A 22,549-nucleotide genomic window follows, 5' to 3' on the forward strand; every position below is an offset into this window, starting at 1 on the left:
GGCTCCATCCTCGCTGCAGCGGTCCACAACCACACGACAACTAACGCACTCCACTTCACCCCTCCACCGCCCCACCCCGAACCCAGGGTTATTGTGCGGTTCGGCCCCCGGTGAACCCCCCAGGGAACGTCTCACACCAGACGAGTGTAACCCCTATGTTTGCGTGGTAGAGTAATGGTGGTGTACGCGTACGTAGAGAACTTGTTTGCGCAGCAATCGCCGACATAGTGTAGCTGAGGTTTAATAAGGGGAGCCAGCCTGCATTCGCCGTGGCAGATGGAAAACCGCCTAAAAACCATCCACAAACTGGCCGGCTCACCGGACCTCGACACAAGTCCGCCGGGCGGATTCGTGCCGGGGACCAGGCGCTCCTTCCCGCCCGGAAAGCCGTGCGTTAGACCGCACGGCCAACCGGGCGGGCTTAAATGTAGATACTTATACATCTTTCTCGTCACTTCTGTTTCCTCATTACCACTGTCAGTCGGCAAACGATACAATTATTACAGATAGTGATCAGAATTCCCATCTCAATCTAATCTTCAAAATTGTTAGCAATCATCGTCAAGTGCCACCTCGATGGAGATAAAGTGAATCATTCAAGATTACTCCAGGCATGCACGATGTTCTCGACTTGATTAGATGGCACTGATTAGTTGCAGTATTCCAAACACATCACGTCTCACCTAAAAGATTTCATACAGCGTGACACTCTTCCCGTGCGTTGTATACTGTTATAAACCTCCCTCTCTGTCACAAGTAGTACTATTCCAGAAGATTGTTGTAGAACTCCTCTGGAATACTTCTACGCTTCAAGGGTAGATATCAGTGTTCCTACATCGAAGAAATTAACTGTCTCGGTAACAAACAGTCCGTTAACGATTCTGATGGTGTCAAATGAGAAGTGACTACGACCTTTGTTTTGGAGATGGATCGTCTCAATGTTTTTAATCTGTCACATTATGTCGCAAAACTGATTGGCGTTCCATGAAGACCACGTTCAAAATTCCTTTACCGTTCCATAAACCTGTAGGCTGAATTGTTCCGATTGTAATGGATTTCACGTATGGCGGGATTTATCAATTGCAGGAGTAAGATTTTAAGGTAACTAGCGCAGTTTTCTTTACTCATTCCAGTATTCTACATACGTCGCTTCGTCTTTACATGTCAGCAGAACCATTACGGAGGGCACAATGTTACATTTTGATCGGTAACACTAAATTCCTTGAGTTTTTTAAAGCAAAGTATTACCAGGAAAAAACACCATATGGCCTATTTGTTTCTGAACGCCACATGTAAAGAGACGGTCGTTCGTAGCTGCACGAATCCTCAAAATTTTCCTTGGAGTGACAACAAAACGCACAGCCTGCTTAACCATATAGGGAATTTAAATTGGGGCTTTAGTTGCATGCTCGTTTTTCACTTGTATCGCTCATCTTTCGAGGAGGAGATTAGTGTTTAACGGGTCATCATCATGTCATTCTCAATGGAGAGAAGTCTTACGAAGTACGAGTGATTTCAGGGAATGGCAATTGAATCTCAATGTAGACAAGTATAATGTGCTGCGAATACATAGAAAGAAAGATCCTGTATCATTTAGCTACAATATAGCAGGTCAGCAATTGGAAGCAGTTAATTCTATAAATTATCTGGGAGTAGGTATTTGGAGTGATTTAAAATGTAATGACCATATAAAATTAATCGTCGGTAAGGCAGATGCCAGACTGAGATTCATTGGAATAATCCTAAGGAAATGCAGTCCGAAGTAGGTTACAGTACAATTGTTCGCCCACTGCTTGAATACTGCTCACCGGTGTGGGATCCGCACAAGATAAGGTTGATAGAACAGATAGAGAAGATCCAACGGAGAGCAGCGCGCTTCGTTACAGGATCATTTAGTAATCGGGAAAGCGTTACGGAGATGATAGATAAACTCCAGTGGAAGACTGTGCAAGGGAGACGCTCAGTAGCTCGGTACAGGCTTTTGTCGAAGTTTCGAGAACATACCTTCACCGAGGAGTCAAGCAGTATATTGCTCCCTCCGACGTATATCTCGCGAAGAGGCTGAGGATAAAATCAGAGAGATTAGAGCCCACACAGAGGCATACCGACAATCTTTCTTTCCACGAACAATACGGGACTGGAACAGAAAGGGGTACCCTCTGCCACTCACCGTCAGATGGCTTGCGGAGTATGGATGTAGATGTAAATCATCGAGGTCATTACAGGCGGAGCACAAGCTCGAATTAGGGACAAATGGAGAAGGAAAGCGGCCGTGCCCTTTCGAGGGAACCATCCCGCCATTTGCCTTAAGCGATTTAGGAAAACGTAAATCAGGGTGGCAGGACGCGTGTTTGAAACGTCGTCCTTCAGAATGGGAATCCTATGTGCTAACTACTGCGCTATCCCGTTCGGTGTCAACCTTCTAGCTACTAAAACACGCTTCATGGAACGACATGTATTTCAACTTTCCGTTAAAGTATATTTCGGCGTAAATCCCTTTCAGATACTTTGCGTGTATTTTCGTTGGATTTGGGGTATAGTTGGTATAGTGCTTTGCAACACGAGTGGCAATACCCTGTGGCAATCGCATGGAAGGGTTCGCGGTTTGGCGGACGCCTAGTGAACCTTATCTGCCTTTACGTGTAGTGCGAACAGTGAAATAGAGAGGAGTAGTGTTCGGTATGAGCGTGTTTTTCGTGGTTAAAGTGCTTCATTGCGCTTCAGAAAACATTAAATGTAGAAGGATATTAACATCTTTTACAGCTTTGTGTACTGCATACAGTAGAGGAACAGTTGAGACACGATGGGCCGCACTGTATAGCCGCCCTGTCTTAGACGCCGTATAACGGTTCGCGAGGCTGCTCCCGTTGGAGGTTCGAGTTCTCCCTTGGGCGTGTGTGTGTGTTTTGTCCTTAGCGTAAGTTAGTTTAAGTTAGATTAAATAGCGCGTAAGCCTAGGAACCGATGACCTCAGCAGTTTGGTCCCACAGGAACCTACCACAAAAAATCGGACACGATGACTGTTTGTATCTGCATAACAATGTAGCCTGTCGTAAAGCGGCATCTGTGACGTAATGGTTTGTGGGCAATAACATTCCTGAAGTGCACTGGCCTGCCCACAATCTCGACCTGAACCAAACAGAACACCTCTTGGACGAGTTAGAACGTCGGCTCTGCAACAGACCCAGCATTGCACATCACTACCTTTTCTGTTTTCGGCACGTAAGGAAAAACGGGCTGCCATTCCTCCACATTCAGACACCTCACTGAATGTGTCCCCTGCAGTGTTCAAGCCGCCATAAAAGTGAATGGTGGACACATCTCATATTAAGGGTTGTAAGTAGGCTATTTAGGTTTATATGTTGGTAACGCCACGTATTGCTCTGAACGAAAATCGCTGAATACGCTGTGTGCAGTCTGTGGCTGGTTGGACTCATTGTTGGAATATCCACTAGTGTTGTGTTGGGCAGTTGGATGTGAACCGCGAGTAGCGTTGGGCAGTTGCAGGTGAGCCGCCAGCAGTGGTGGATGTGAGGAAAGATGCCAGAGTTTTGAAAGGTTACTATGAACGGACGATCTGGACGTGTGTCCGTCAGAAAAAGAAAATTTGTAAAACTGGATGTCACGAACTGATTTTTTTTATATATATATATATATATATATATATATATATATATATATATATATATATATAATTTTCAAAGGGGGTGTACGGATTCTTTCGATAACATAGTGTATGTATAGCCTACTTATTGCACCTGCAAATATGATAGAGGTAAGGAATGCAGAGGTTGGTGGGAAATTGTTTCGTAGTGCATGGGAGAATACTGTAGCAATTAGTCGGTTATTACACTGGGTTTCCACAGACACGGGCGATTGTCTAGTGGGGTATGAGTGAAATCGAGAGCACTAGACCAAACAAAAACGCCTGAGGCGAAACAGTCTTGGCGGCAGATTACCAACTGCTGCGAAACAAAGACACAGTCACACTTTATGGGTCCCCTCGCTCAGGCAACGAAATAGCGTGGGTGATAACACAGCAAAACCTGGTGTCGTGATACGGGTTTAGCGATAGGCCACGAGCGTGCTTGCATAAGCGCGTTACGAAAATCACGCCACGAGGACACCGCACGAACGACCCACAGCTTTCACCCAATACGCAGTGCAGCAGACATCTACTTTCCAGGGCAGAAAGAACGTACAGGGGTATTGCGAATGGTGCTGGCGGCAGGAACTACCCAGCTATTCTATTTGTAGTAATGAAGAGGAGCAATAGCGTGTAATTACCTAATGGGCTGTAGCTAGCTCGTCCCAAGTTTCAACACTTCATCAGAGCCCATATACATTTGTGCCTTACTTTTCTAATATCAGCTCTGGCAAGTTGAGCACAAAAGCCCTACTTATTTTAACATGTTTCAGTGTTTTGATTGTTAGTCATATATTCACTCTCCATCTTTGTCTTCTACCATTCTTTTAGTCGCTGTATTACTGTTTTGGACTTTCATATTACGTATCAACTGATAATTTTTCCTCCCTCTTTTTACTTTCACCGCTCCCTGTTAAGCACCTATTTGTAAGCATAGTCTAATTAGATCTAGGTGATCTTTTTTCTACTTAGTCTCCTGTAACACACTTTCAAAAAAGACGCACCACAAAAGAATTATTCAAATGGGACGGAAATCGGTAGAAATGAGCTACATATACAGACAAGAAACGATTACAATATCAGAAAAATGGATGTTTTATTGAAGAGAAAGAGTTTCACAAATTAAGCAAGTCAATGATATGTTGATTCAACTCTGGCCCTTATGCAAGTAGTTATTCGGCTTGCAACTGCTTGACAGAGTTGTCAGATGTCCTCGTAAGCGATATCTTGCCAAATTGTGTACAACTGTCGCGTTAAATCGCCAAAACCCCCAGGGGCTCTGTCCACAATGCTCCAAATGTTCAGAATTGGGGAAAGATCCGGCGATCCTGTTGGTCCAAGCGAGAAGAAAAGCAGTAGAAACTTCCTCCGTGTGCGGGCCGACATTATGTTGTTGAAAATCAAGCCTAGGATGGTTTGCCATGAAGAGCAACAAAAAGGGGTATAGAAACTCGACGACGTACCACTGTGCTTCAAGGGTGTCGCGAATGACAACCAAAGGTGTCCCGCTATGAAAAGAGATGGCACCTCGACCACCACCCTTGGTTGTCGTGCCGTATGGCGGGCGACAACCAGGATGGTACCCTACCGCTGTCCGGGGCATCTCCAGAACCGTATTCGGTGGTCGTCGAAGCGGGACTCATCACTGAAAACAATTCTACTCCAGTCAATAAGATGCGAGGCCGAAGGCGTGTCTATTACTATAAAAGGCAAAGTTGTTTTATTAAACGTTGCATTATTCTTCCGTGTGACACTGATACGTGAACGTAGTCCCCAAGTTGTAGACAATGATCGGTACGTTCTACCAATTGTTCATTTCCTCGACAATAGAAATCTGCTCCTTGGTCAGGAAGCCATTCGAGAATGCTGAGTGAACGAACTCATCGCTGGAATATCTCTCCACCCTGGTCCCCACCCCCTCCGACATCCTTTCTGCTTGCTGAAAAGAATAAAATCGCATGGTCCAAGATCTGGACTTGGTGGGAGATGCTCCCAAATGTCTCATCGAAAACGTTGAAGCAAAGTTTTTGTTGTTCACGGCGTGTTGGGTGTTGAAGTGTCGTGCAGAAGAACAATACCTCCGTTTAATCTACCACGTTCCTTGTTTTTTACGGTCATAAACCTTGCGTGTTTGTGTGCAGGCGACAGTGATTGTGGCACCCAGCGTGAGCACAATTACCGGCACTACAGACGATCTTGGAGGACAGAACGACTACTGTTTCCTGAGATGCGCATCTGCAGAGCACTGTCCGCCAGTCTGCGGTTGCTCGACTGCCTTAACACCGTTGTCTTTGGTCGATGTCGATGGCTTTCCTTTCCGACCAGTATCATCCACGTCTCTGCAATCCGCCTCCGCGATAGCGTTACCGCCTACCACGCAGGGGGCCCGGGTTCGATTTCCGCCAGGGGACTGGGTGTTGTGTGTCCATCATCGTTTTCATCATCATTGACTCGCAAGTCGCCGAAGTGGCGTCAACTAAAAAGGACTTGCAATACGGCGGCCAAACTCCCCCGAATGGGGGCTTCCCGGCCAACAATGCCATACGATCACTTCATTTCATTTCATTTCACGTCTCTGCAGTCCTAGTCGAACTGATGGCATCATTTCGCTACGGCTGTACGCGACATTGCATTTGGTCCATGCTCCGCCAGAATTTCACAGTGAATCCGCCAGAGCTTCGCGGTGAATTTGCATGTAATTTGTGCGTTTTGCCTACAGGAATCGCACTGTCCCGCGCAGTTCAGCTTTGGAGTATGCTTCCAGCTGCCGCGCCATTTCACGCGCACTCTGTGATACACTTGTCATTCGCAACACAGCAGTACTATCTCTGCAGGAGATCCGGAACATGTACTCCCTTCTGAAGGTGTGCTATACTCTTTTTGCGTAATGGCCTTAGCGCGGGACGACATATGTAATTTGTTTTCTGAAGCCACTGTGCATATTGATCGCTAAAGCTGTAAACCAAGAAAATGAAAAAAAAAAATACTGTTACTACACATCTTCGCCCCAAGTACAATTTTTTTCACTGAAGCTACGTTTAAAATTACATACTAGCCAAGCAGTTCTTTTACTATACTTGAACAATGGCAAACCGGCCAAATTCTGGACAAATGGAAAACTACGTCCTGTCGTTCTACGCCCACAACACCCGTGAATGGCGGATGGAAGAAGGGGGCGTTGGATAAGTAACAAGTGACCCAGCTTCATTAAGTACTTTTTACACCGTCAGATTCCAGGTGCAAACGTGTCCTTAAATGGAGGTATACATGTGTCGTTGGTCGTATAAACCTCCCAAGGGACCTTTTCTGTGGCGCTAGCGTCGCATTAATGTGTGCCGCAGCGTAACGATGTTACAACGATGCAGGTGGTTTCGCAACGGTGAATAGATAACTGTGGTCTACATAGAGACCGGCTACAGTTCCTTTATACGCCCTCAACACTACGCGCAATTCCGCCTCGCCTTATTACGGCTCCAGCCAGAGAACATCCGTACGATTCACGCTGGAGTGCGCTGACGCAAGCAGAATTCAAAGGACGCTCACATAAGTGCTGAGGAGAGGAGCGCCGTTTCTTCGCAACTCTTGTGGTCAATGGCAAAGTGGTTCATAGAAGCTCAACAACAAAATCGTGTCTTTTACGGCCGCTTTCATACCTATCTGTCTGTAAACGCTATTTCTTTCTCTTTTTGATTTTCTTTTGATCTGACACTTGCCTATCAAGAACGTGACACAATTTATTTTAAATCATGGGTAAGACGTATTCAAATGAAAAGGAGACTACACTTATGTGTAAAGAAATTTAATAACAAATTATAAATACAGTTTGTTTGGAGCAGTACAAGTACACGTAATTGTCACTGAGACTGAAACACGAGCCCAGCGCGTAGGAAGGGAGTGCATGGCTTCAGGATAGGAACACCTCGGTTGCTGACAGATCCAGTTTTCTACGCTGCCCTGCCCTTCCTTGTCACAGGTGAACCTCTGACCTTTCCCGGACTGTTTTAATAGGCCGAAGATACGCGAGTCACATGGGGAGATATAGGGGCTGCAAGGTGGGTGTTCCAGGACCTCACATCGAAATTTCTGAACGAAGTCGAGGATCTCCTTGGCCACATGTGGTCTAGCGTTGTCCTGCAGAGCCTTTTTCGAGGCCTAGCCCCGGAGCTTCTTCTCGATGCCCTCTTCGAGTCTCAGCAAGGTGTTTCAACATTGTTCAGCGTTAATTGCTGCCCTCTGTGAAAGCAACGCGAACAGTAGGGGTCCTTCTTTGTCGAAAAAGAAACTGAGCATCACTTTTTCGGTCTTCTGGACAGAGCGGGAATTTTGTCGATGACGTGAGCCGAAATGCCGCCTCTCCGTGCTCATCGAAGTGATATCATCATGCTTCATAACATGCAACAATGTGAGCAATGAAATCCGTTCTTTGCTTCACGTATCTCCACTGATGGGTCAGACAAACACCCATTCTCAGCGCTTTCTGATTCGCTGAAAGATTCTTGGACACCCACTGTGGACACAATTTGCCATAAAGAAGCTTTCAAGGATTACGTGATACATAGTTCTTGCTAATCGGCAGTGTAATAGCAACGTCACGTGTGGTCATTCGATGATTTGACCGTATGAGCTCCTCCACAGGCGAAAACGTGGCACTGATCGTAACAACATGCGCCTGCCCAGGGTGGGGCGTGTCCTGGACGTTTTACACGCCCCCCCCCCCCCTCATAACGCTGACAACACCAGCATTATGTGCACAGTGTCTCCATAAACGACCTTCATCCTGCGAAAATTTGAGAATCACATTCCCCTTTTATTGCGGAGGAATTAATCATGTAACGAACTGCAGTAACAAGTCTCCAGAAATGAGGAAATTGCTGCAAGTCTTTGATTCCGCTTATGCAACTGGGAATACCACCACGCCACCTCTCAGCAAAAACATTCATCCACTGGGATTACATACAGCGCCGCTACATCGAAGGTATACTTTTCAATTAGGCATTTAAACTGAGTGATCGAAACTCATGGGAAGATACTGGACGTGATGTTAATTGCGGGTCGCACATCCGACACGTTAAATGCGAGTCGCACCTCCGGGATCCCTCAAAACTGCAGTTGACGCATCGAGGCATGGACTGTATGAGATGTTCGAATCGCTCTGTAGAGATACTGAACTATCCACCTTGCTTTGCTAACCTTAACAGTTCTTCTATAGTTCGTGTAGGGGTTCATCGAGCGTACGTGGGCTAAGACATGGTCGTGAATTCATTGAAGTGTTCTTCAAGCCACCTGCGAAAAACCAAAGAGCGATGACATGTCGTGTTATCCTGTTGAAATAAGCCATGTGCATCAGGGTACTCTAATGCCAGAAATGTGCATCAGAATACTCTAATGCCAGAAACGGATAAAGGTGGCCTGCAACAATGTCTGTGTAGCTTGTACATATCAGTGATCTCTACAGCCGGACGACGGGGCTTAATGGTGATAAGCGAACACATCCCAGGCCACAACTAAGTTGAAAAGGAAGGTCCATAGCTTCATGAGCGTACAATCTCCCAAGCCCGTCAGTTCGATTCAACTGGAACACTGATTCATCAGACAATCTACCATTGTTGATGTCTTAGGCGTCAGGCAGTAGTTGAGACTCATGAGTCGAGGTATCAGCAAAGGGACGCGAACGTGTCGTCAGCTGCTGGTGCGTTGTCTACGTACAGACCTGCTAGAAATGGATTCCCTGGGGTTATCCTCTGTTGTGGCTCACGCGTGTGGAAATATTGTCTCTGAGATACTGAAGACCTGTCCCTGCTGACCTCGGAAATCTGAATTCCTGTGTGATCTGCGAAGGGTTATGTTCATTCACGCGTCTGTCATCGTGTATTATCTCACATTCAAAGCCAGTTACCCCGTTACGTGTTGCCACGTTCACTACACATTTATTGGCAACAGACTGCTCAGATATCTCGTCTAATCTCGCGCCATATGCCGCTACCTTCGGTTTTCGCACACGGCTTTCCTTCAAGTGGAACAATTCTTCCTGTGACTTTTGATCACTCAATTTATCACGCACTCACCAGACAAAAAAATTAGTAATCCCAGTGCGCACGCACAGATGAATCTTGAACCCTTTACAGATAGCGTAGCGGTCGCTTCGCGTGCTCAACAACGCACGCACTGCCTCTACTTGAGCATAAGAAAGTAGTGATCAGTGAGGCATTTGTGTCTCGAGCGGACATTGTACGTTAACAAGGGCAAATGTAAGCAAGTGACAGACTGGCAAAAAGGGGCTTATCGTGTTAGGATGTGCCTGGATATGTGAAACATACAGAATTAGAAAATGAAAGAAGGCAAAATTAAAATCTGAATATTTTCAGTTCTGTAAGACACTGAATGATTACAAACAAATTCATTAAAATGCGACAAACTCAAAATCATTCGTTTTTGGTGGGGTAATTAGGAAATAACAAGCAACTGTTAAATGTCGTAAGTAGTCGTATTACGATGTTCCCTATAACAATCTTAACCTCATCGAATTCGTGTTTGTCCAATACCCAACAGTTTCTAGTGTAGTATAAATGTGTCTGGAAAAAGTCTACTACGTTTTCCGTGTAAATGGCTGAGCACTGCTTCAAAAGGTCGGCGACAGTTTGAGGACTGAGCTGCTGTTAATGTTATTACCACGAGTTCATACACAGCGTTTTGAATTCACTTTGAAACAACGGGTCTCCTACCTTCACTGCAGTGTCCATAATTTATTAAGCCAAAACTAACACGCGTCATATCAACGCAAAAGCGTATTTTGCATTTAAAAAGTCTGAACTGTAATTTGCATGTTTTCTTTTCTATTTGTGGGAGTCAAAATTGCGTGCAATACGGTTGGTTGACGCAATCTTAACGCTTTCTCGGAGCATTTCTGGGCACGGCTAGATTTTATTGGTTGTGGTTTCGCGCCACACTTTGTCGTTAGTGCAGAACAAAAATGAAGGCAATGATTGCGAAGTTACCCGAATTACGATGTTTGCTTTCGTTGTTTGTATTTTTTCGACCATACAGAGTTTTGGCGTGCGTTATCCAACGTCATTGTTCGGCGCATCATCAATATTCACTTAGTACTGGCAGTGAAAATAATGATTGTGAACTCACTCTGAATTTTACGTTAAGCGTTCGACTGGCTACAGTAAACGAAAAAAATTTCTTTGCGAAATGTTTTGTACCAATGATGTAGTAAGTGTTCGGCGTCTCATCGAGGTCAGAGATATTAGTACAATCTCATATCAGTATACGAAACAGAAACGGCATGATGGAGCATCAAAGACCGGAAGCACAACAAATAATGGTTGCGTAACAAGGATCAGGTGGTTGGTCACTGTTAGGTCCAGTTTAGATCGCCATAAATAAGGTATTTTTTTGCATATCCTAAGGATGTCAAACCAGCTATTGTTGCCAGTAAATGAATCCTGATGATGCCACTACTTCTTTATTCAAGTAGCTCCACATCTGGCCTCACAAGGGCTGAGTGGGCCGCGTGCTAGACCTCCGTAGCACAGGAAGATCTGAGGAGGTGCTGCGAATCGAACACAGGTCCTTCCGCATCGCAGGCAGCAACGCCAACCATTCTTTTATTTGTTCTATCTGTTTCTTCTCATTTGGTTTGCGCGGGTGTCGCACCTCTTAAAGATCATCGATGAAAACTTCACTTTTTTTCCCAGAAGATGGCTAGCTCCTTGACCAAACACAATGAGCTACCGTGCCGGCTACATTCAGCTACGAAGGGGGTCACAGAAAAAAACTTTGGTGGTATTTCGTGCGACTTCACAAAGGAAAAAAGGCAGAAACGTTCAGACATGTTAAACTACTTCTTTCGCCACAAAGCACACAATGTCAAAAAGTTGTCTAATTTATAATTCAAAGTGACGCTAACACCATCTACAATCCCTTATGTCGTCCATGTTGGACTGTTGTCAGGAAATGCGACTGTTTGTGACACTAAAAGTGCAAATAAAATAATTACCTGCCTCACACTCTTTTTATTTTATCCCACGACGCGTTTTGTGAGTTTACACTCTCATCTTCAGGCGGAACAATGATATTATGTTACGTTTTTGCTAGTTGGATGCAGCCAGTTTTTGTTATGTAAGAGTACGAGGGGGTGGAGATCTCTTCTGAACAGCATGTTGCAAGGCATTCAAGATATGCTCAATAATATTCATGTCTGGGGAGTTTGGTGGCCAGCGGGAGTGTTTAAACTCATAAGAGTGTTGCTGGAGCCACGCTGTAGCACTGGACGTGTGGGGGTGTCGCATTGTCCTGCTGGAATTGGCCAAGTCCGTCGGAATGCACAACAGACATGAATGGATGCAAATTATCAGACGAGATGCTTACGTACGTGTCACCTGTCAGAGTCGTATCTAGACGTATCAGGGGTCCCATATCACTACAATTGTACTCGTCCCACACACTGCAGAGCCTCGACCAGCTGGAACAGTCCCCTGCTGACATGCAGGGTCCATGGATTCATGAGGTTGTCTCCAAACCCAGGCAACATGTTTCCAGACAGCAACTGTCCATTGTCGGTGTTGACGGACCCAGGCGAAGCGTAAAGCTTCGTTTCGGTAGTTTTACCGGATCCCTGATGTTCGCGGTATACTCGTGAAATGGTCATACGGGAAAAATCCCCACTTCATCGCTACCTCGGGTATGCCGTGTCCCATCGCTCCTGCGCCGACTATAACGCCACGTTCAAACTTACTTAAATATTGATAACCTGCCATTTTAGCAGCAGTAACCGATCTAACAACTGCGCCAGACATTGTGTTGCCGACCGCATGTTTCTAATGCATCCTGTCCTAGAGTTCTGAGCAAATTTTTCGAATCCTCATCAAACAGGCATGCCACTAAGACGTCGTCGTAATTCAAATGGGGCAGAATGGAGGCGTTGGGAAATTCTCTTGGGTAAATATACAGAATCGGTTTCGAGGTGGACTTTATGCTGCCTCCTTGGTATATCTCGCGTGGGGCTCACGAGAATGAGATAACAGAGATACGGCGCTTATCTCACTCCATACGCGAATGAAGTAGGACCAGCAGCGGATAATATTGTTACGAAGTACCCTCCACCAAGCACAAGATCGCGGCGTACGTCTTTTGAAGATGTAAATGCCGGTGAAGGAACATTCGATTCCAGTAGAAGAAAAAAGTTATTGCCCATCATGGACAAAAATGGAATGCAAGAGTCATAACATGTGGCAGTTGTGTAGAACAAATAGGACGTACGTACGTCTGGAGATTCCTTACTACACCTCGCTGTTGCAAGCGGACGTTACACCATGACATGGACACAAATTTGTATACAGCGAATTGGCACGTCAGTGATGGTTTTGTGGAGCAAAAAAATGGACCGTTCACTGTTTCGATTGTGCTTCTCTTTCCACAGTTCAGTCCACCGTCGTCCTGTTTTCATGCCTGATCTATGTTCAGTATTTGACGAGCTATCCACTGGGACATCTTACTATACTAAAACTGAGGGGGGGGGGGGGGGGTGCGATGAGAAGTTTCCCTTGTAAGAAGACACTCTCACTCTCTCTCTCTCTCTCTCACACACACACACACACACACACACATACACACTTAAAAACAAGACAACATATGTACTGCTAAAAACGAAATTCCCAATATAGGCATATGCCTTGTCTCCAGAACATATTACATGCATCCATAAACGAAATGAATAATAAATTACAATGTAACGACTGCATTGACATATTACAATTGATGGACTTAATTTCTGCTATACAATGAGCATTCCATCCCCTCCTTTGGCTCTTTTTGATTTTGAGGTTAAAACTCACTTTTTTGGTTCGTGTTTGTTTTCAGGTAAGCATGTTTTGGAAGATGATTCTGTCTTGAGCAATAGCCGTTTTTTTTCTTTTTCTTTCACCCACACATGTTTCTGTGAAGTTTCACGATCACCTTTGGGTTCCTTTTGTTTACTTTACTATTGTTCATTTAGGTGTTTGGCGTCTGCATCGAAACGTTCACTGTACTGCACATGGCAGAAAACTACATGAACATGAACAACTGCATGCGGTATTAAGAAAATAAAGGGAAGTCAATAATAATGGTGAAACTTCTCTTACGTATTTATGAGTGAAAACATAAGAAAACTGTGTTTGCTTAAAGCAGAAACCTCTTCCACAACACATTTATTCTTTGGCACTGTTTTGTCTTCGTAAATTGACGTCTTTGCATGTAAACATCCTTATGGCCGAATTATTTAGGTGTATGTGGTGCTCTACATAGTACCTTCAAAATTTTGAAAAGCGTTTTATCTTACTTATTATTCCCTGAAATATGAAAATCTTCACAACAGTCAAGAGAGCAAGGGCTTTCGATGTAAGTACCGGTTATACAAATCTAACTCAGGTCTTATCTTAGACAGTCGTTTACGTTCTTTGTTATGTCCAATTACAGTATAGTAGTTCTCCTTACACAGTTTTTTTACAGTTGACCACCATCATCCTAATGAACTTTCGCTACAACCAACAGCCAACATAGCATGGACACCGTACGATGAACGCAATTATAAGCTTGAAAAGCTGTCTGCCGATAACTACGTCGAGTCGAAACCGGTAACGGTGCTATTTGCTGTTAATAAGTAACATTATTAACTATTATGATTGGTTACTGTTTTCACTATTGAGTAAGAATTAACCTCTCTGTCTGTACGAAAGTTTTGTCTGAAGAAACAAGTGATGACTGAACTTTGCTTAGCTTGCTTCTTTTGTTACGCAGTTTTTTAAAATCTGGATCGGGGTACGTGTGACAACTCCGAAGCCCATCGCCGGCTATAAGACAGAACACTATCGCCGTGGCTGCAATACTCGCAGGTGCGCGAGGAGAGAAAGGAATGAAGATCGTTGGCCGGCACGGGCGTTGCGCCCTCTCTTTTCCCCACAAGAGGTTTGGCAACGGGGCGCGAAGCTGGTTCGCCGGCCTGCTGGAGTGGAACTGGCTTGCTGCAGCCAGCATAGCGGGAAAGGAGAAAGGGGGGGACCCGTCGGGCGACGCAGGAGGTGAATCAACGCCGCCAGGGGCAGACGAAAGCGAGACGATGCGAAGTAAAGCGAGGCGTGCTGCCGCGTGTGCAAACTTGGCGTGCAAAGTACTGCTTCAGCTGCTTGCCGCCCTACTGCAAAAGGACGGCGCCTATTTAGCTCCTGCGGCAAAACGCGAGGCTTGCGGAAGCTCGAATTGCTGCTGGCATCAGCTAACGGCGCACCAAACTGGGGCAGCGATTCGGCGTAAAGTGAGAGGCTGTTTTGTTTTCATGTTCTTACCGTGTCTAGGTTGAAGAGCGAAGACACCTTCTTCATGAAGCCATCCTGCTGGCGCTTTTTCCGGCGGCTCGTCATCGTTGTCTTGTCACACAGTTACGACGCTGCTGTTGCCGAAGGTTAACAACACACGAATATTATTTCTAAACTGAGTGTAACGTTTCACTTTTTCGTCGCACTCATCACTTGTGTGCTACCGCGACGTCATTTGAGTCAACATCCGACCTAGAAAGGAAAACACATCTTACACACAACCGGCTGTACTAAGAGACCCAGTAACCTATTGACCTTTAGAAATACCGTCACCGTTTTCTATCACTAGAGTGATGCCACAACTTAAAAGGGTATCCACCATCCAATCGAATCTGATTTGACTAAGATCAGCTCCTTTCCAGGCGTGAAAATGTCATCGAAACTGCAATAACTACTTCAAACCTGTTTATAATTAAATTGGGAATCCGATATTTTAAGTTATAAGTAGGATACGGCAATGTAGCTGCTGTTAATGTACAAAGAAATAGCTTTTAGCGAACACTACGTGCCAGGAACACAACAACGAATTACTGTAGATTCGCTTTAGTTGACGCGAGCATCGGTGACCGATGACATGAATGACAAAAATTATTGCCTGCGGGCCAACTTAAAAAAAAATTAAAAATGAGAATATAGCTTCACCTTCTTGCGCACTGAAAATAGGTTGTATGAATACTAATGGTGTACAAAATCCAGTTTTCGCGACATGAAAATTACGGGAACAAATCTTTAAAGATCCACAGATATGACGGTATAACGTTACTCTAAATAACCGTTAATATTTTGAAATCCCTAATAATATTATTTGTAAACAAATCAACAGCTTCTGTTTTGACAGCACCATATGATAAACTACTCTAACAGAAAAAAGGTTGCTTGTATATAATCACCATGCCTGGATACCACAGGAAATTATTGTCAGCTGCTTATAGAAAGTACAGTGAACGGTATTCTGATTCGTTAACGAGGGGTAATTTGACAAGTTACTGCAACGAAAGATGAAAAATCCCGCCGGAAGGAGAAACTGCGGTTGGTAACACTTATACATCCTCTTACGGAACTCATACCTACAAAAACTAGACGTCGAACTATACATTCAACATCCACCACGCATTTTAGACAAGCAGAGAAAAATACGGTGATGCTTTCATTCGGAAGCGATTCCAGACCTCTTAAATAGCAACAAGGTCACACACGGCAAACTCGAAAACACGCACACTTCACTCCAAACATTCACAAGACTATGTGTGATACATACACAGGTCACCGACTAAGTCAAAAACCGATAAAACACTTGCTGAAACACAACGGATCCACTCGTTTTGAACGCGACAGCTTCAACTGTTTAGAACATGGCCAACTACTTGTTGCTTACGTTGCTGGCTGCCGCTTTCGTCACAGGCCCGAAGCCGGCGCGTAGCTGTCTCCCGAAGTGCGACGGAAATGCCCGAGCTCGCGCCGACGAGTTTCAGCTTCGCGCTACTCTCCAACCTAAAAACATTGTCTCGAAGATTAGTACAGCGGCGGCCAACAATACGATGGTGCCAACGAGGCGTCTATAACAGATCAATGCACAACGAATACTGGAACGTGTTTTTCGTTGAGTTTTGTAGGAATTATTTTTCATAGCCTCTCGAAAGTACACACGTCCATGCTATCGGTGTGTACTGAGCTGATTCAGCTCAGTAGGCAATCTGAAAATTATCTGACTTGATGAGAAATTCTGTTTTAAGGAAATTCTCTTGTTCATATAAGTGAGCCACTTTTCCCTGTAAGAATGATTTATGTTGCCTGAAAACCTGCAGGAATGATTTCTGGTATTCCGTACACCGTTAAAGCCCAACAATCATTAAATATGGTATGGGGTTACATCCTAGTGACTGTTGTTAACTTCGAAGACAAAAGTACGGTGTTTTCAAAAGGATCAAATCACAGCACACATCGGGCACTTTCCTACTCCTCACGTGAACAGACACTGTTCTGTTTAGTCAACGCGATCTATCTGGTAGCAATTACGGCTACTAAAATTTCCACCTATCGACTGTGTACACATTGGACCCGGGAAGAAAAATAAATTCGTTCGTTTCGAAAGAAAATATGCAGGCCAATTCAAAATGAAAATAGCGATTACAAACGACTATAACTGTTTAATACACAGTAATACGTCGATAAGAATCACAGAGAATGCAAAAGTAAATTCAAAACTTCGAACTTCACAAGCGCAGTGATTTCGAAGGTTCGCACGGTTTTAAATAAACGCCTTCCAGACCTCTGGATATGTCGTGTTGGACATGACTGCTTTTGAGCAGCTAGATATTCGGACTTCGCAGTAACGGATTTCTTATTATGGGGTTATGTCAAAGACCTAAAGTCCTTCTGTATGTGCCTTCTTCTTCGGAAAAAATAATACGTGAACCCAAAACGCGCGTTTCTAATACACTCGCGTCAGTGGCTCCACATATGCCTCAGAATGGATTATCGCTTCGAGGTTGTTCGTGCGAGCAGGGATAGTCATACAGACACCTCCAAAGTACGAAAAATGATGTTGATGCTCTTCACGTAATCACACATGAAAAATGATACTTGAAGTTTCTTTTAGGTTCTTTGTAATTTTTATCGATGTATCGCTATGCGTTAAATAGGTATGGCCGTTTGAAATCGCTATATCATTATTACAGTCGTATATTATACATGGAATTGCCCCTGTTACTGCCAACAAATTGCAGTCACATCTGGAATTTTATTTATTCCCACCATGGGTGCGGATTAACGACTACTCTTCACCAGTTTGTACAAAGGATTGCGCTCACATTGGAAGTAAAGAAGTTATAATTTGTTCTCATAGTTAAAAAATGTAAAAAAGGTAAGTGTTATGTATAAAACTGACATATAATTTCTGTACTTACGTTGTTGTCAAAGCAATTCCATGCTGTTGTGAGTAAATCAAACAGTGTATGGCACATTTGATGCATGGTTACACAGTTCAAAAACGGCTTATGGTGCCATAGCGAGGAGTTGTAAACGTGGTTGTTCAACATTGCTTCATAAATATATGTCAAAAGCAAATGACACCGAAGCGCCAAAGAAACTATAGGCATGTGTATTCAAGTACAGAAATATGTAAACAGGCAGAATACGGCGCTGCGGTCGGCAATGCCAATATAAGACAAGTGTCTGGCGCAATTGTTAGATCCGTTACTGTTGCTACAGTGGCAGGTTATCAAGATTTAAGTGAGTTTGAACGTGGTGTTACAGTCGGCGCACGAGCGATGGGACACAGCATCTCCGAGATAGCAATGATGCGGGGATTTGTCCGTACGACCATTTCACGATTGTACCATGAATTTCAGGAATCCGGTAAAAAATCAAATCTCCGACATCGCTGCGGCCGGAGAAAGATACTGCAAGAACGGGACCAATGACGACTGAAGAGAATCGTTCAACGTGACAGAAGTGCAACACTTCCTCATATTGCTACGGATTTCATTGCTGGGCCATCAACAAATGTCAGCGTGCGAACCATTCAGCGAAACATCATCGATATGGGCTTTCGGAGCCGAAGGCCCACTCGTGTACCCTTGATGACTGCAAGACACAAAGCCTTGCGCCTCGCCTGGGCCCGTCAACACCGACGTTGGACTGTTAATGACTGCAAATATGTTGCCCGGTCGGGCGAGACTTGTTTCAAATTGTATCGAACGGATGGACATGTACGGGTATGGAGACAACCTCCTGAGTCCATGGACTTTGCATGTCAGCAGGGGCCTGTTCAAGCTGGTGGAGACTTTGTAATGGTGTGGGGCGTGTGTAGTTGGAGTGATATGGGACTCCTGATACGTCTAGATGCGACTCTGACAGGTGAGCCGTATGTAAGCATCCTTTCTGATCACCTGCATCCATTCATATCCATTGTGCACTCCGACGGACTTAAGCAATCCCAGCAGGCAATGCGACACCCCATACGCCCAGAATTGCTACAGAGTGGCTTCAGGAACACTTTTTTGAGTTTACACACTTCCGCTGGCCACCAGACTCCCAAGACAAAAAATGGTTCAAATGGCTGTGAGCACTATGGGACTCAACTGCTGTGGTCATAAGTCCCCTAGAACTTAGAACTACTTAAACCTAACTAACCTAAGGACAGCACACAACACCCAGCCATCACGAGGCAGAGAAAATCCCCGACCCCGCCGGGAATCGAACCCGGGAACCCGGGCGTGGGAAGCGAGAACGCTACCGCACGACCACGAGATGCGGGCCTCTCAAGACATGTACATTATTGTGGGTATCTGGGATGCCTTGCAACGTGCTGTTCAGAAGAAATCTCCACCGCCTTGATCTCTTACTGATTTATGGACAGCCCTGCAGGATTCATGGTGTCAGTTCCCTCCAGCACTACTTCAGACATTAGTAGAGTCCATGCCGCGTCGTGCTGCGGCACTTCTGCGTGCTAGCGGGGGCCCTGCACGATATTAGGCCGGTGTACCAGTTTTTTTGGCTCTTCGGTGTTGTTGTTCCTTCCATTTCATATCGCTTCGGAGTTTACATGTAATGTAATCGGATGCAGTCGTGTTCATTCTCAGGTATTTTACTTATGATTTATTGAACGTAGCAGCCATTCCATTGCCTAATGTGGCATGTGGCGTAAAGTCACTGCAGAATAATATAAATCAAAAGAGTTCAAATAAAGCACTATCTGCGTCAAACACTATTTTTATTTCATCGTGTTCAGCGTTTCGACAGTTTACACTCTCATCTTCAGGTGAAACAATGATATTATTTTACGTTTTTGCTTGTTGGATGAAGTCAGTCGTTCGTTGTGGTTTCATTTTGCTACAAAAAGGTATCACAGGCAATTGTTAGCGTAATTTGGCACTAAGATTACACATTTTAAACGGTGACAGAGTTACTTATACGATTTTGTAGCAAAATGAAACCATAACAAACAACTGGCTGCATCCAACTAGCAAAAACGTAACATAATATCATTGTTCCGCCTGTCCGTCTCCTTGGCTTTTCAGTGTATGATAAGTAAATGAGTTTCTGCAGAATCGGTGTATTTGTATACCTAAATGGAACTATTCAAGACAGATAAATACATTCTCTTCATTTACTATCTATCGATCTTTATTTGTTTTGTGTGCGTCACGTTTTGTGGTGTGGGAAACATCAGGACGATAGTAACTTTCGCGTGATCTACCACTACCACGAAGCAGTAGCTGCATGGAACTTGGATGATACGAAGCAAGAACAGCACAGATGCTAACTGAAAGAAATACACAATGGGGCGAACAGAAATGACACTTCTGTTCAAAGATTATAACAGCACTGCCGTCACCACGATTTATGGTGGTCTACACGACCTTACAAAAGACCTCGCATTATTCTTATTAGTGTGCGTCATCACCACGGACAGCAGTGGGTACTCCCATGCAGGACATAAGGTTGCTACGGAATTCTTGAGGTAGGGCGTCGCATTTCTCTACCAGTGCACTACTGGCTGGTCGTTGGTGGCTGTGGGCGTGCTGCAGTGAGTCTCCCCAGCGTATCCCGCACGTGCTCGATAGTGTTAAGTCGGGGGAACGGGCAGGCCAGACAATTTGCGGAATGCCCTGTAGTCCCTAGAGTTCCTCCACCTGGGTTGTTCCATGTGATAGCTCATTGCTATCCTTAAAAATGAAGCCCGGCAGAATGCACCTCTGAAAAGACGCACATTGGGGAAGAGCGCAATGTCACAATAACGTTGTCCAGTGAGTCTACCGTGTTCATAGATTTCGAGGTTAGTAAGCTGACATGACATTGTGCTTCCCCACACCATAATACTTGGACCACCAAAACGATCATGTTCGGCAATGTTGATGGGTGCATTACGTGCTCCCACCAGGGTACGTCCAGCACTGTCAAACATGATCAGTTTAATGGTCCAGATGTTATGGTGTGGGGAAGCATGATGTGTCAGTTTTCTAACCTCCAAATCTTTTAAGACGTCCTACTCACCAGTCAACGTTATCGTAACACTGTACTGCTTCCTCAAGTGCGAGTTTTCAGAGGTGCATTCGGCCCATACTTCATTTTTGTGGCCGAGCATTTCTAGGCGCTACAGTCTGGAACCGCGCGACCGCTGCGGTCACACGTTCGAATCCTGCCTCGGGCGTGGATGTGTGAGATGTCCTTAGGTTAGTTAGGTTTAAGTAGTTCTAAGTTCTAGGGGACTCATGATCTCAGATGTTAAGTCCCATAGTGCTCAGAGCCATTTGAACCATTTTTGAATCCCATTGAGTACGTATATGCACGAATCCACTCGGCGGATTAGTGTCGAGGTCCGGTGTGCCGGCCAGCCTGTGGATGGTTTTGAAGGAGGTTTTCCATCTGCCTCGGCGAATGCGGGCTGGTTTCTCTTATTCCGCCTCAGTTACACCATGTCGGCGATTGCTGCGCAAACACTGTCTCCACGTACGAGTACATCATAATTACGCTACCACGCTACACTCGTATGGTGGGGGTGGGGGAGGGGAGGGGAGGGTCCACTGAGGGCCGAACCACACAACCCTGGGTTCGGTGTGGGGCTGCGGTGGGGTGGGTAGACTGCTGTGGCCTGTTGTGGGGTTGTGAACCACTGAGGCTACGGCGGGGACGAAGCCTCTCCGTCATTTATAGGTCCCCGGTTTAATACATAACACACACACAATCCACGTGTAGGAAGCTTTGGGGAGAGATACTGCATCTCGCCGACATGCACCAACGACAGTAAATCATTTGTCAACTGCGCTGGTGGAGGAAACGGCCCACTACAAGAACTCGCTACCAACATTGTGGCCAGCATGGGAGTACATTGCAGAGCATACATTCCCGTCCATGGTAATCACACCTCCTATTAAGAGCCATTTGCCGAGTTCTGTAATGTCCAAGGGACCATCAAGAATTGAGGCGACTTCAGCGTAATCAATGCCTCCGATTAAAATTTTAATTTCTGTTCGTCTAACTGCGCATTTCTTTCAAATACTTACTGTACTATACCGTATGTATGGTCCGAAGTTTCATCGAGCTGTGCTACTTGGCAGTGACACATCATGCGAAAGTTATTTTCGTCCTTAAGTTTTGCACACCATTGTAGTAACAAATTAACAGTGCAGGAAACCACACCGAGCGAGGTGGCGCAGTGGTCTGCACACTGGACTCGCATTCGGGAGGACGACGGTTCAATCCCGCGTCCGGCCATCCTGATTTAGGTTTTCCGTGATTTATCACTCCAGGCAAATGCCGGGATGATTCCTTTGAAAGTGTACGACCAGCTTCCTTCCCAGTACTTCCATAATCCGATGAGACCTACGACCTCGCAGTTGGGTCTCTTCCCCCAAACAACTCCCAACCCAGGAAACCACTGTCCCGCCGTCAGGAGAAGACGTCACACGAACGCTTGTCTTGCTGTACCAAATTGAAGCAAATAGGTAACTCAGGCACGATTCGTGAGTTTGTTATTATGTTCGTCACATTAAAATGTTCAAAATGTTTATCTTGAGCACTGCTACGCGCTATAAAGCGATCA

At 45.1% G+C, this 22,549-nt stretch overlaps 1 protein-coding gene across 3 annotated transcripts in view; it reads right to left on the bottom strand.

Moving 5' to 3' along the window:
* Positions 1-16,385, bottom strand: part of LOC126237311 (disks large 1 tumor suppressor protein) — a 963,837-nt gene extending 947,452 nt beyond the window's left edge. For all 3 annotated transcript variants that reach the window (XR_007545059.1, XM_049947277.1, XM_049947275.1), the window contains exons 1-2: positions 16,262-16,385; positions 14,974-15,195 (exon numbers count right to left, since the gene is read on the bottom strand). Coding sequence is in view for 2 of the 3 variants with exons in the window: in XM_049947277.1 (XP_049803234.1) it covers positions 14,974-15,048 (75 nt within the window). In the remaining variant the exon portion in view is untranslated. The remainder of the gene's footprint in view (positions 1-14,973; positions 15,196-16,261) is intronic.
* Positions 16,386-22,549: the final 6,164 nt, after the last annotated feature.

This window comes from Schistocerca nitens, chromosome 2 (genome assembly GCF_023898315.1).
Source record: "Schistocerca nitens isolate TAMUIC-IGC-003100 chromosome 2, iqSchNite1.1, whole genome shotgun sequence".
Taxonomy (NCBI): domain Eukaryota; kingdom Metazoa; phylum Arthropoda; class Insecta; order Orthoptera; family Acrididae; genus Schistocerca; species Schistocerca nitens.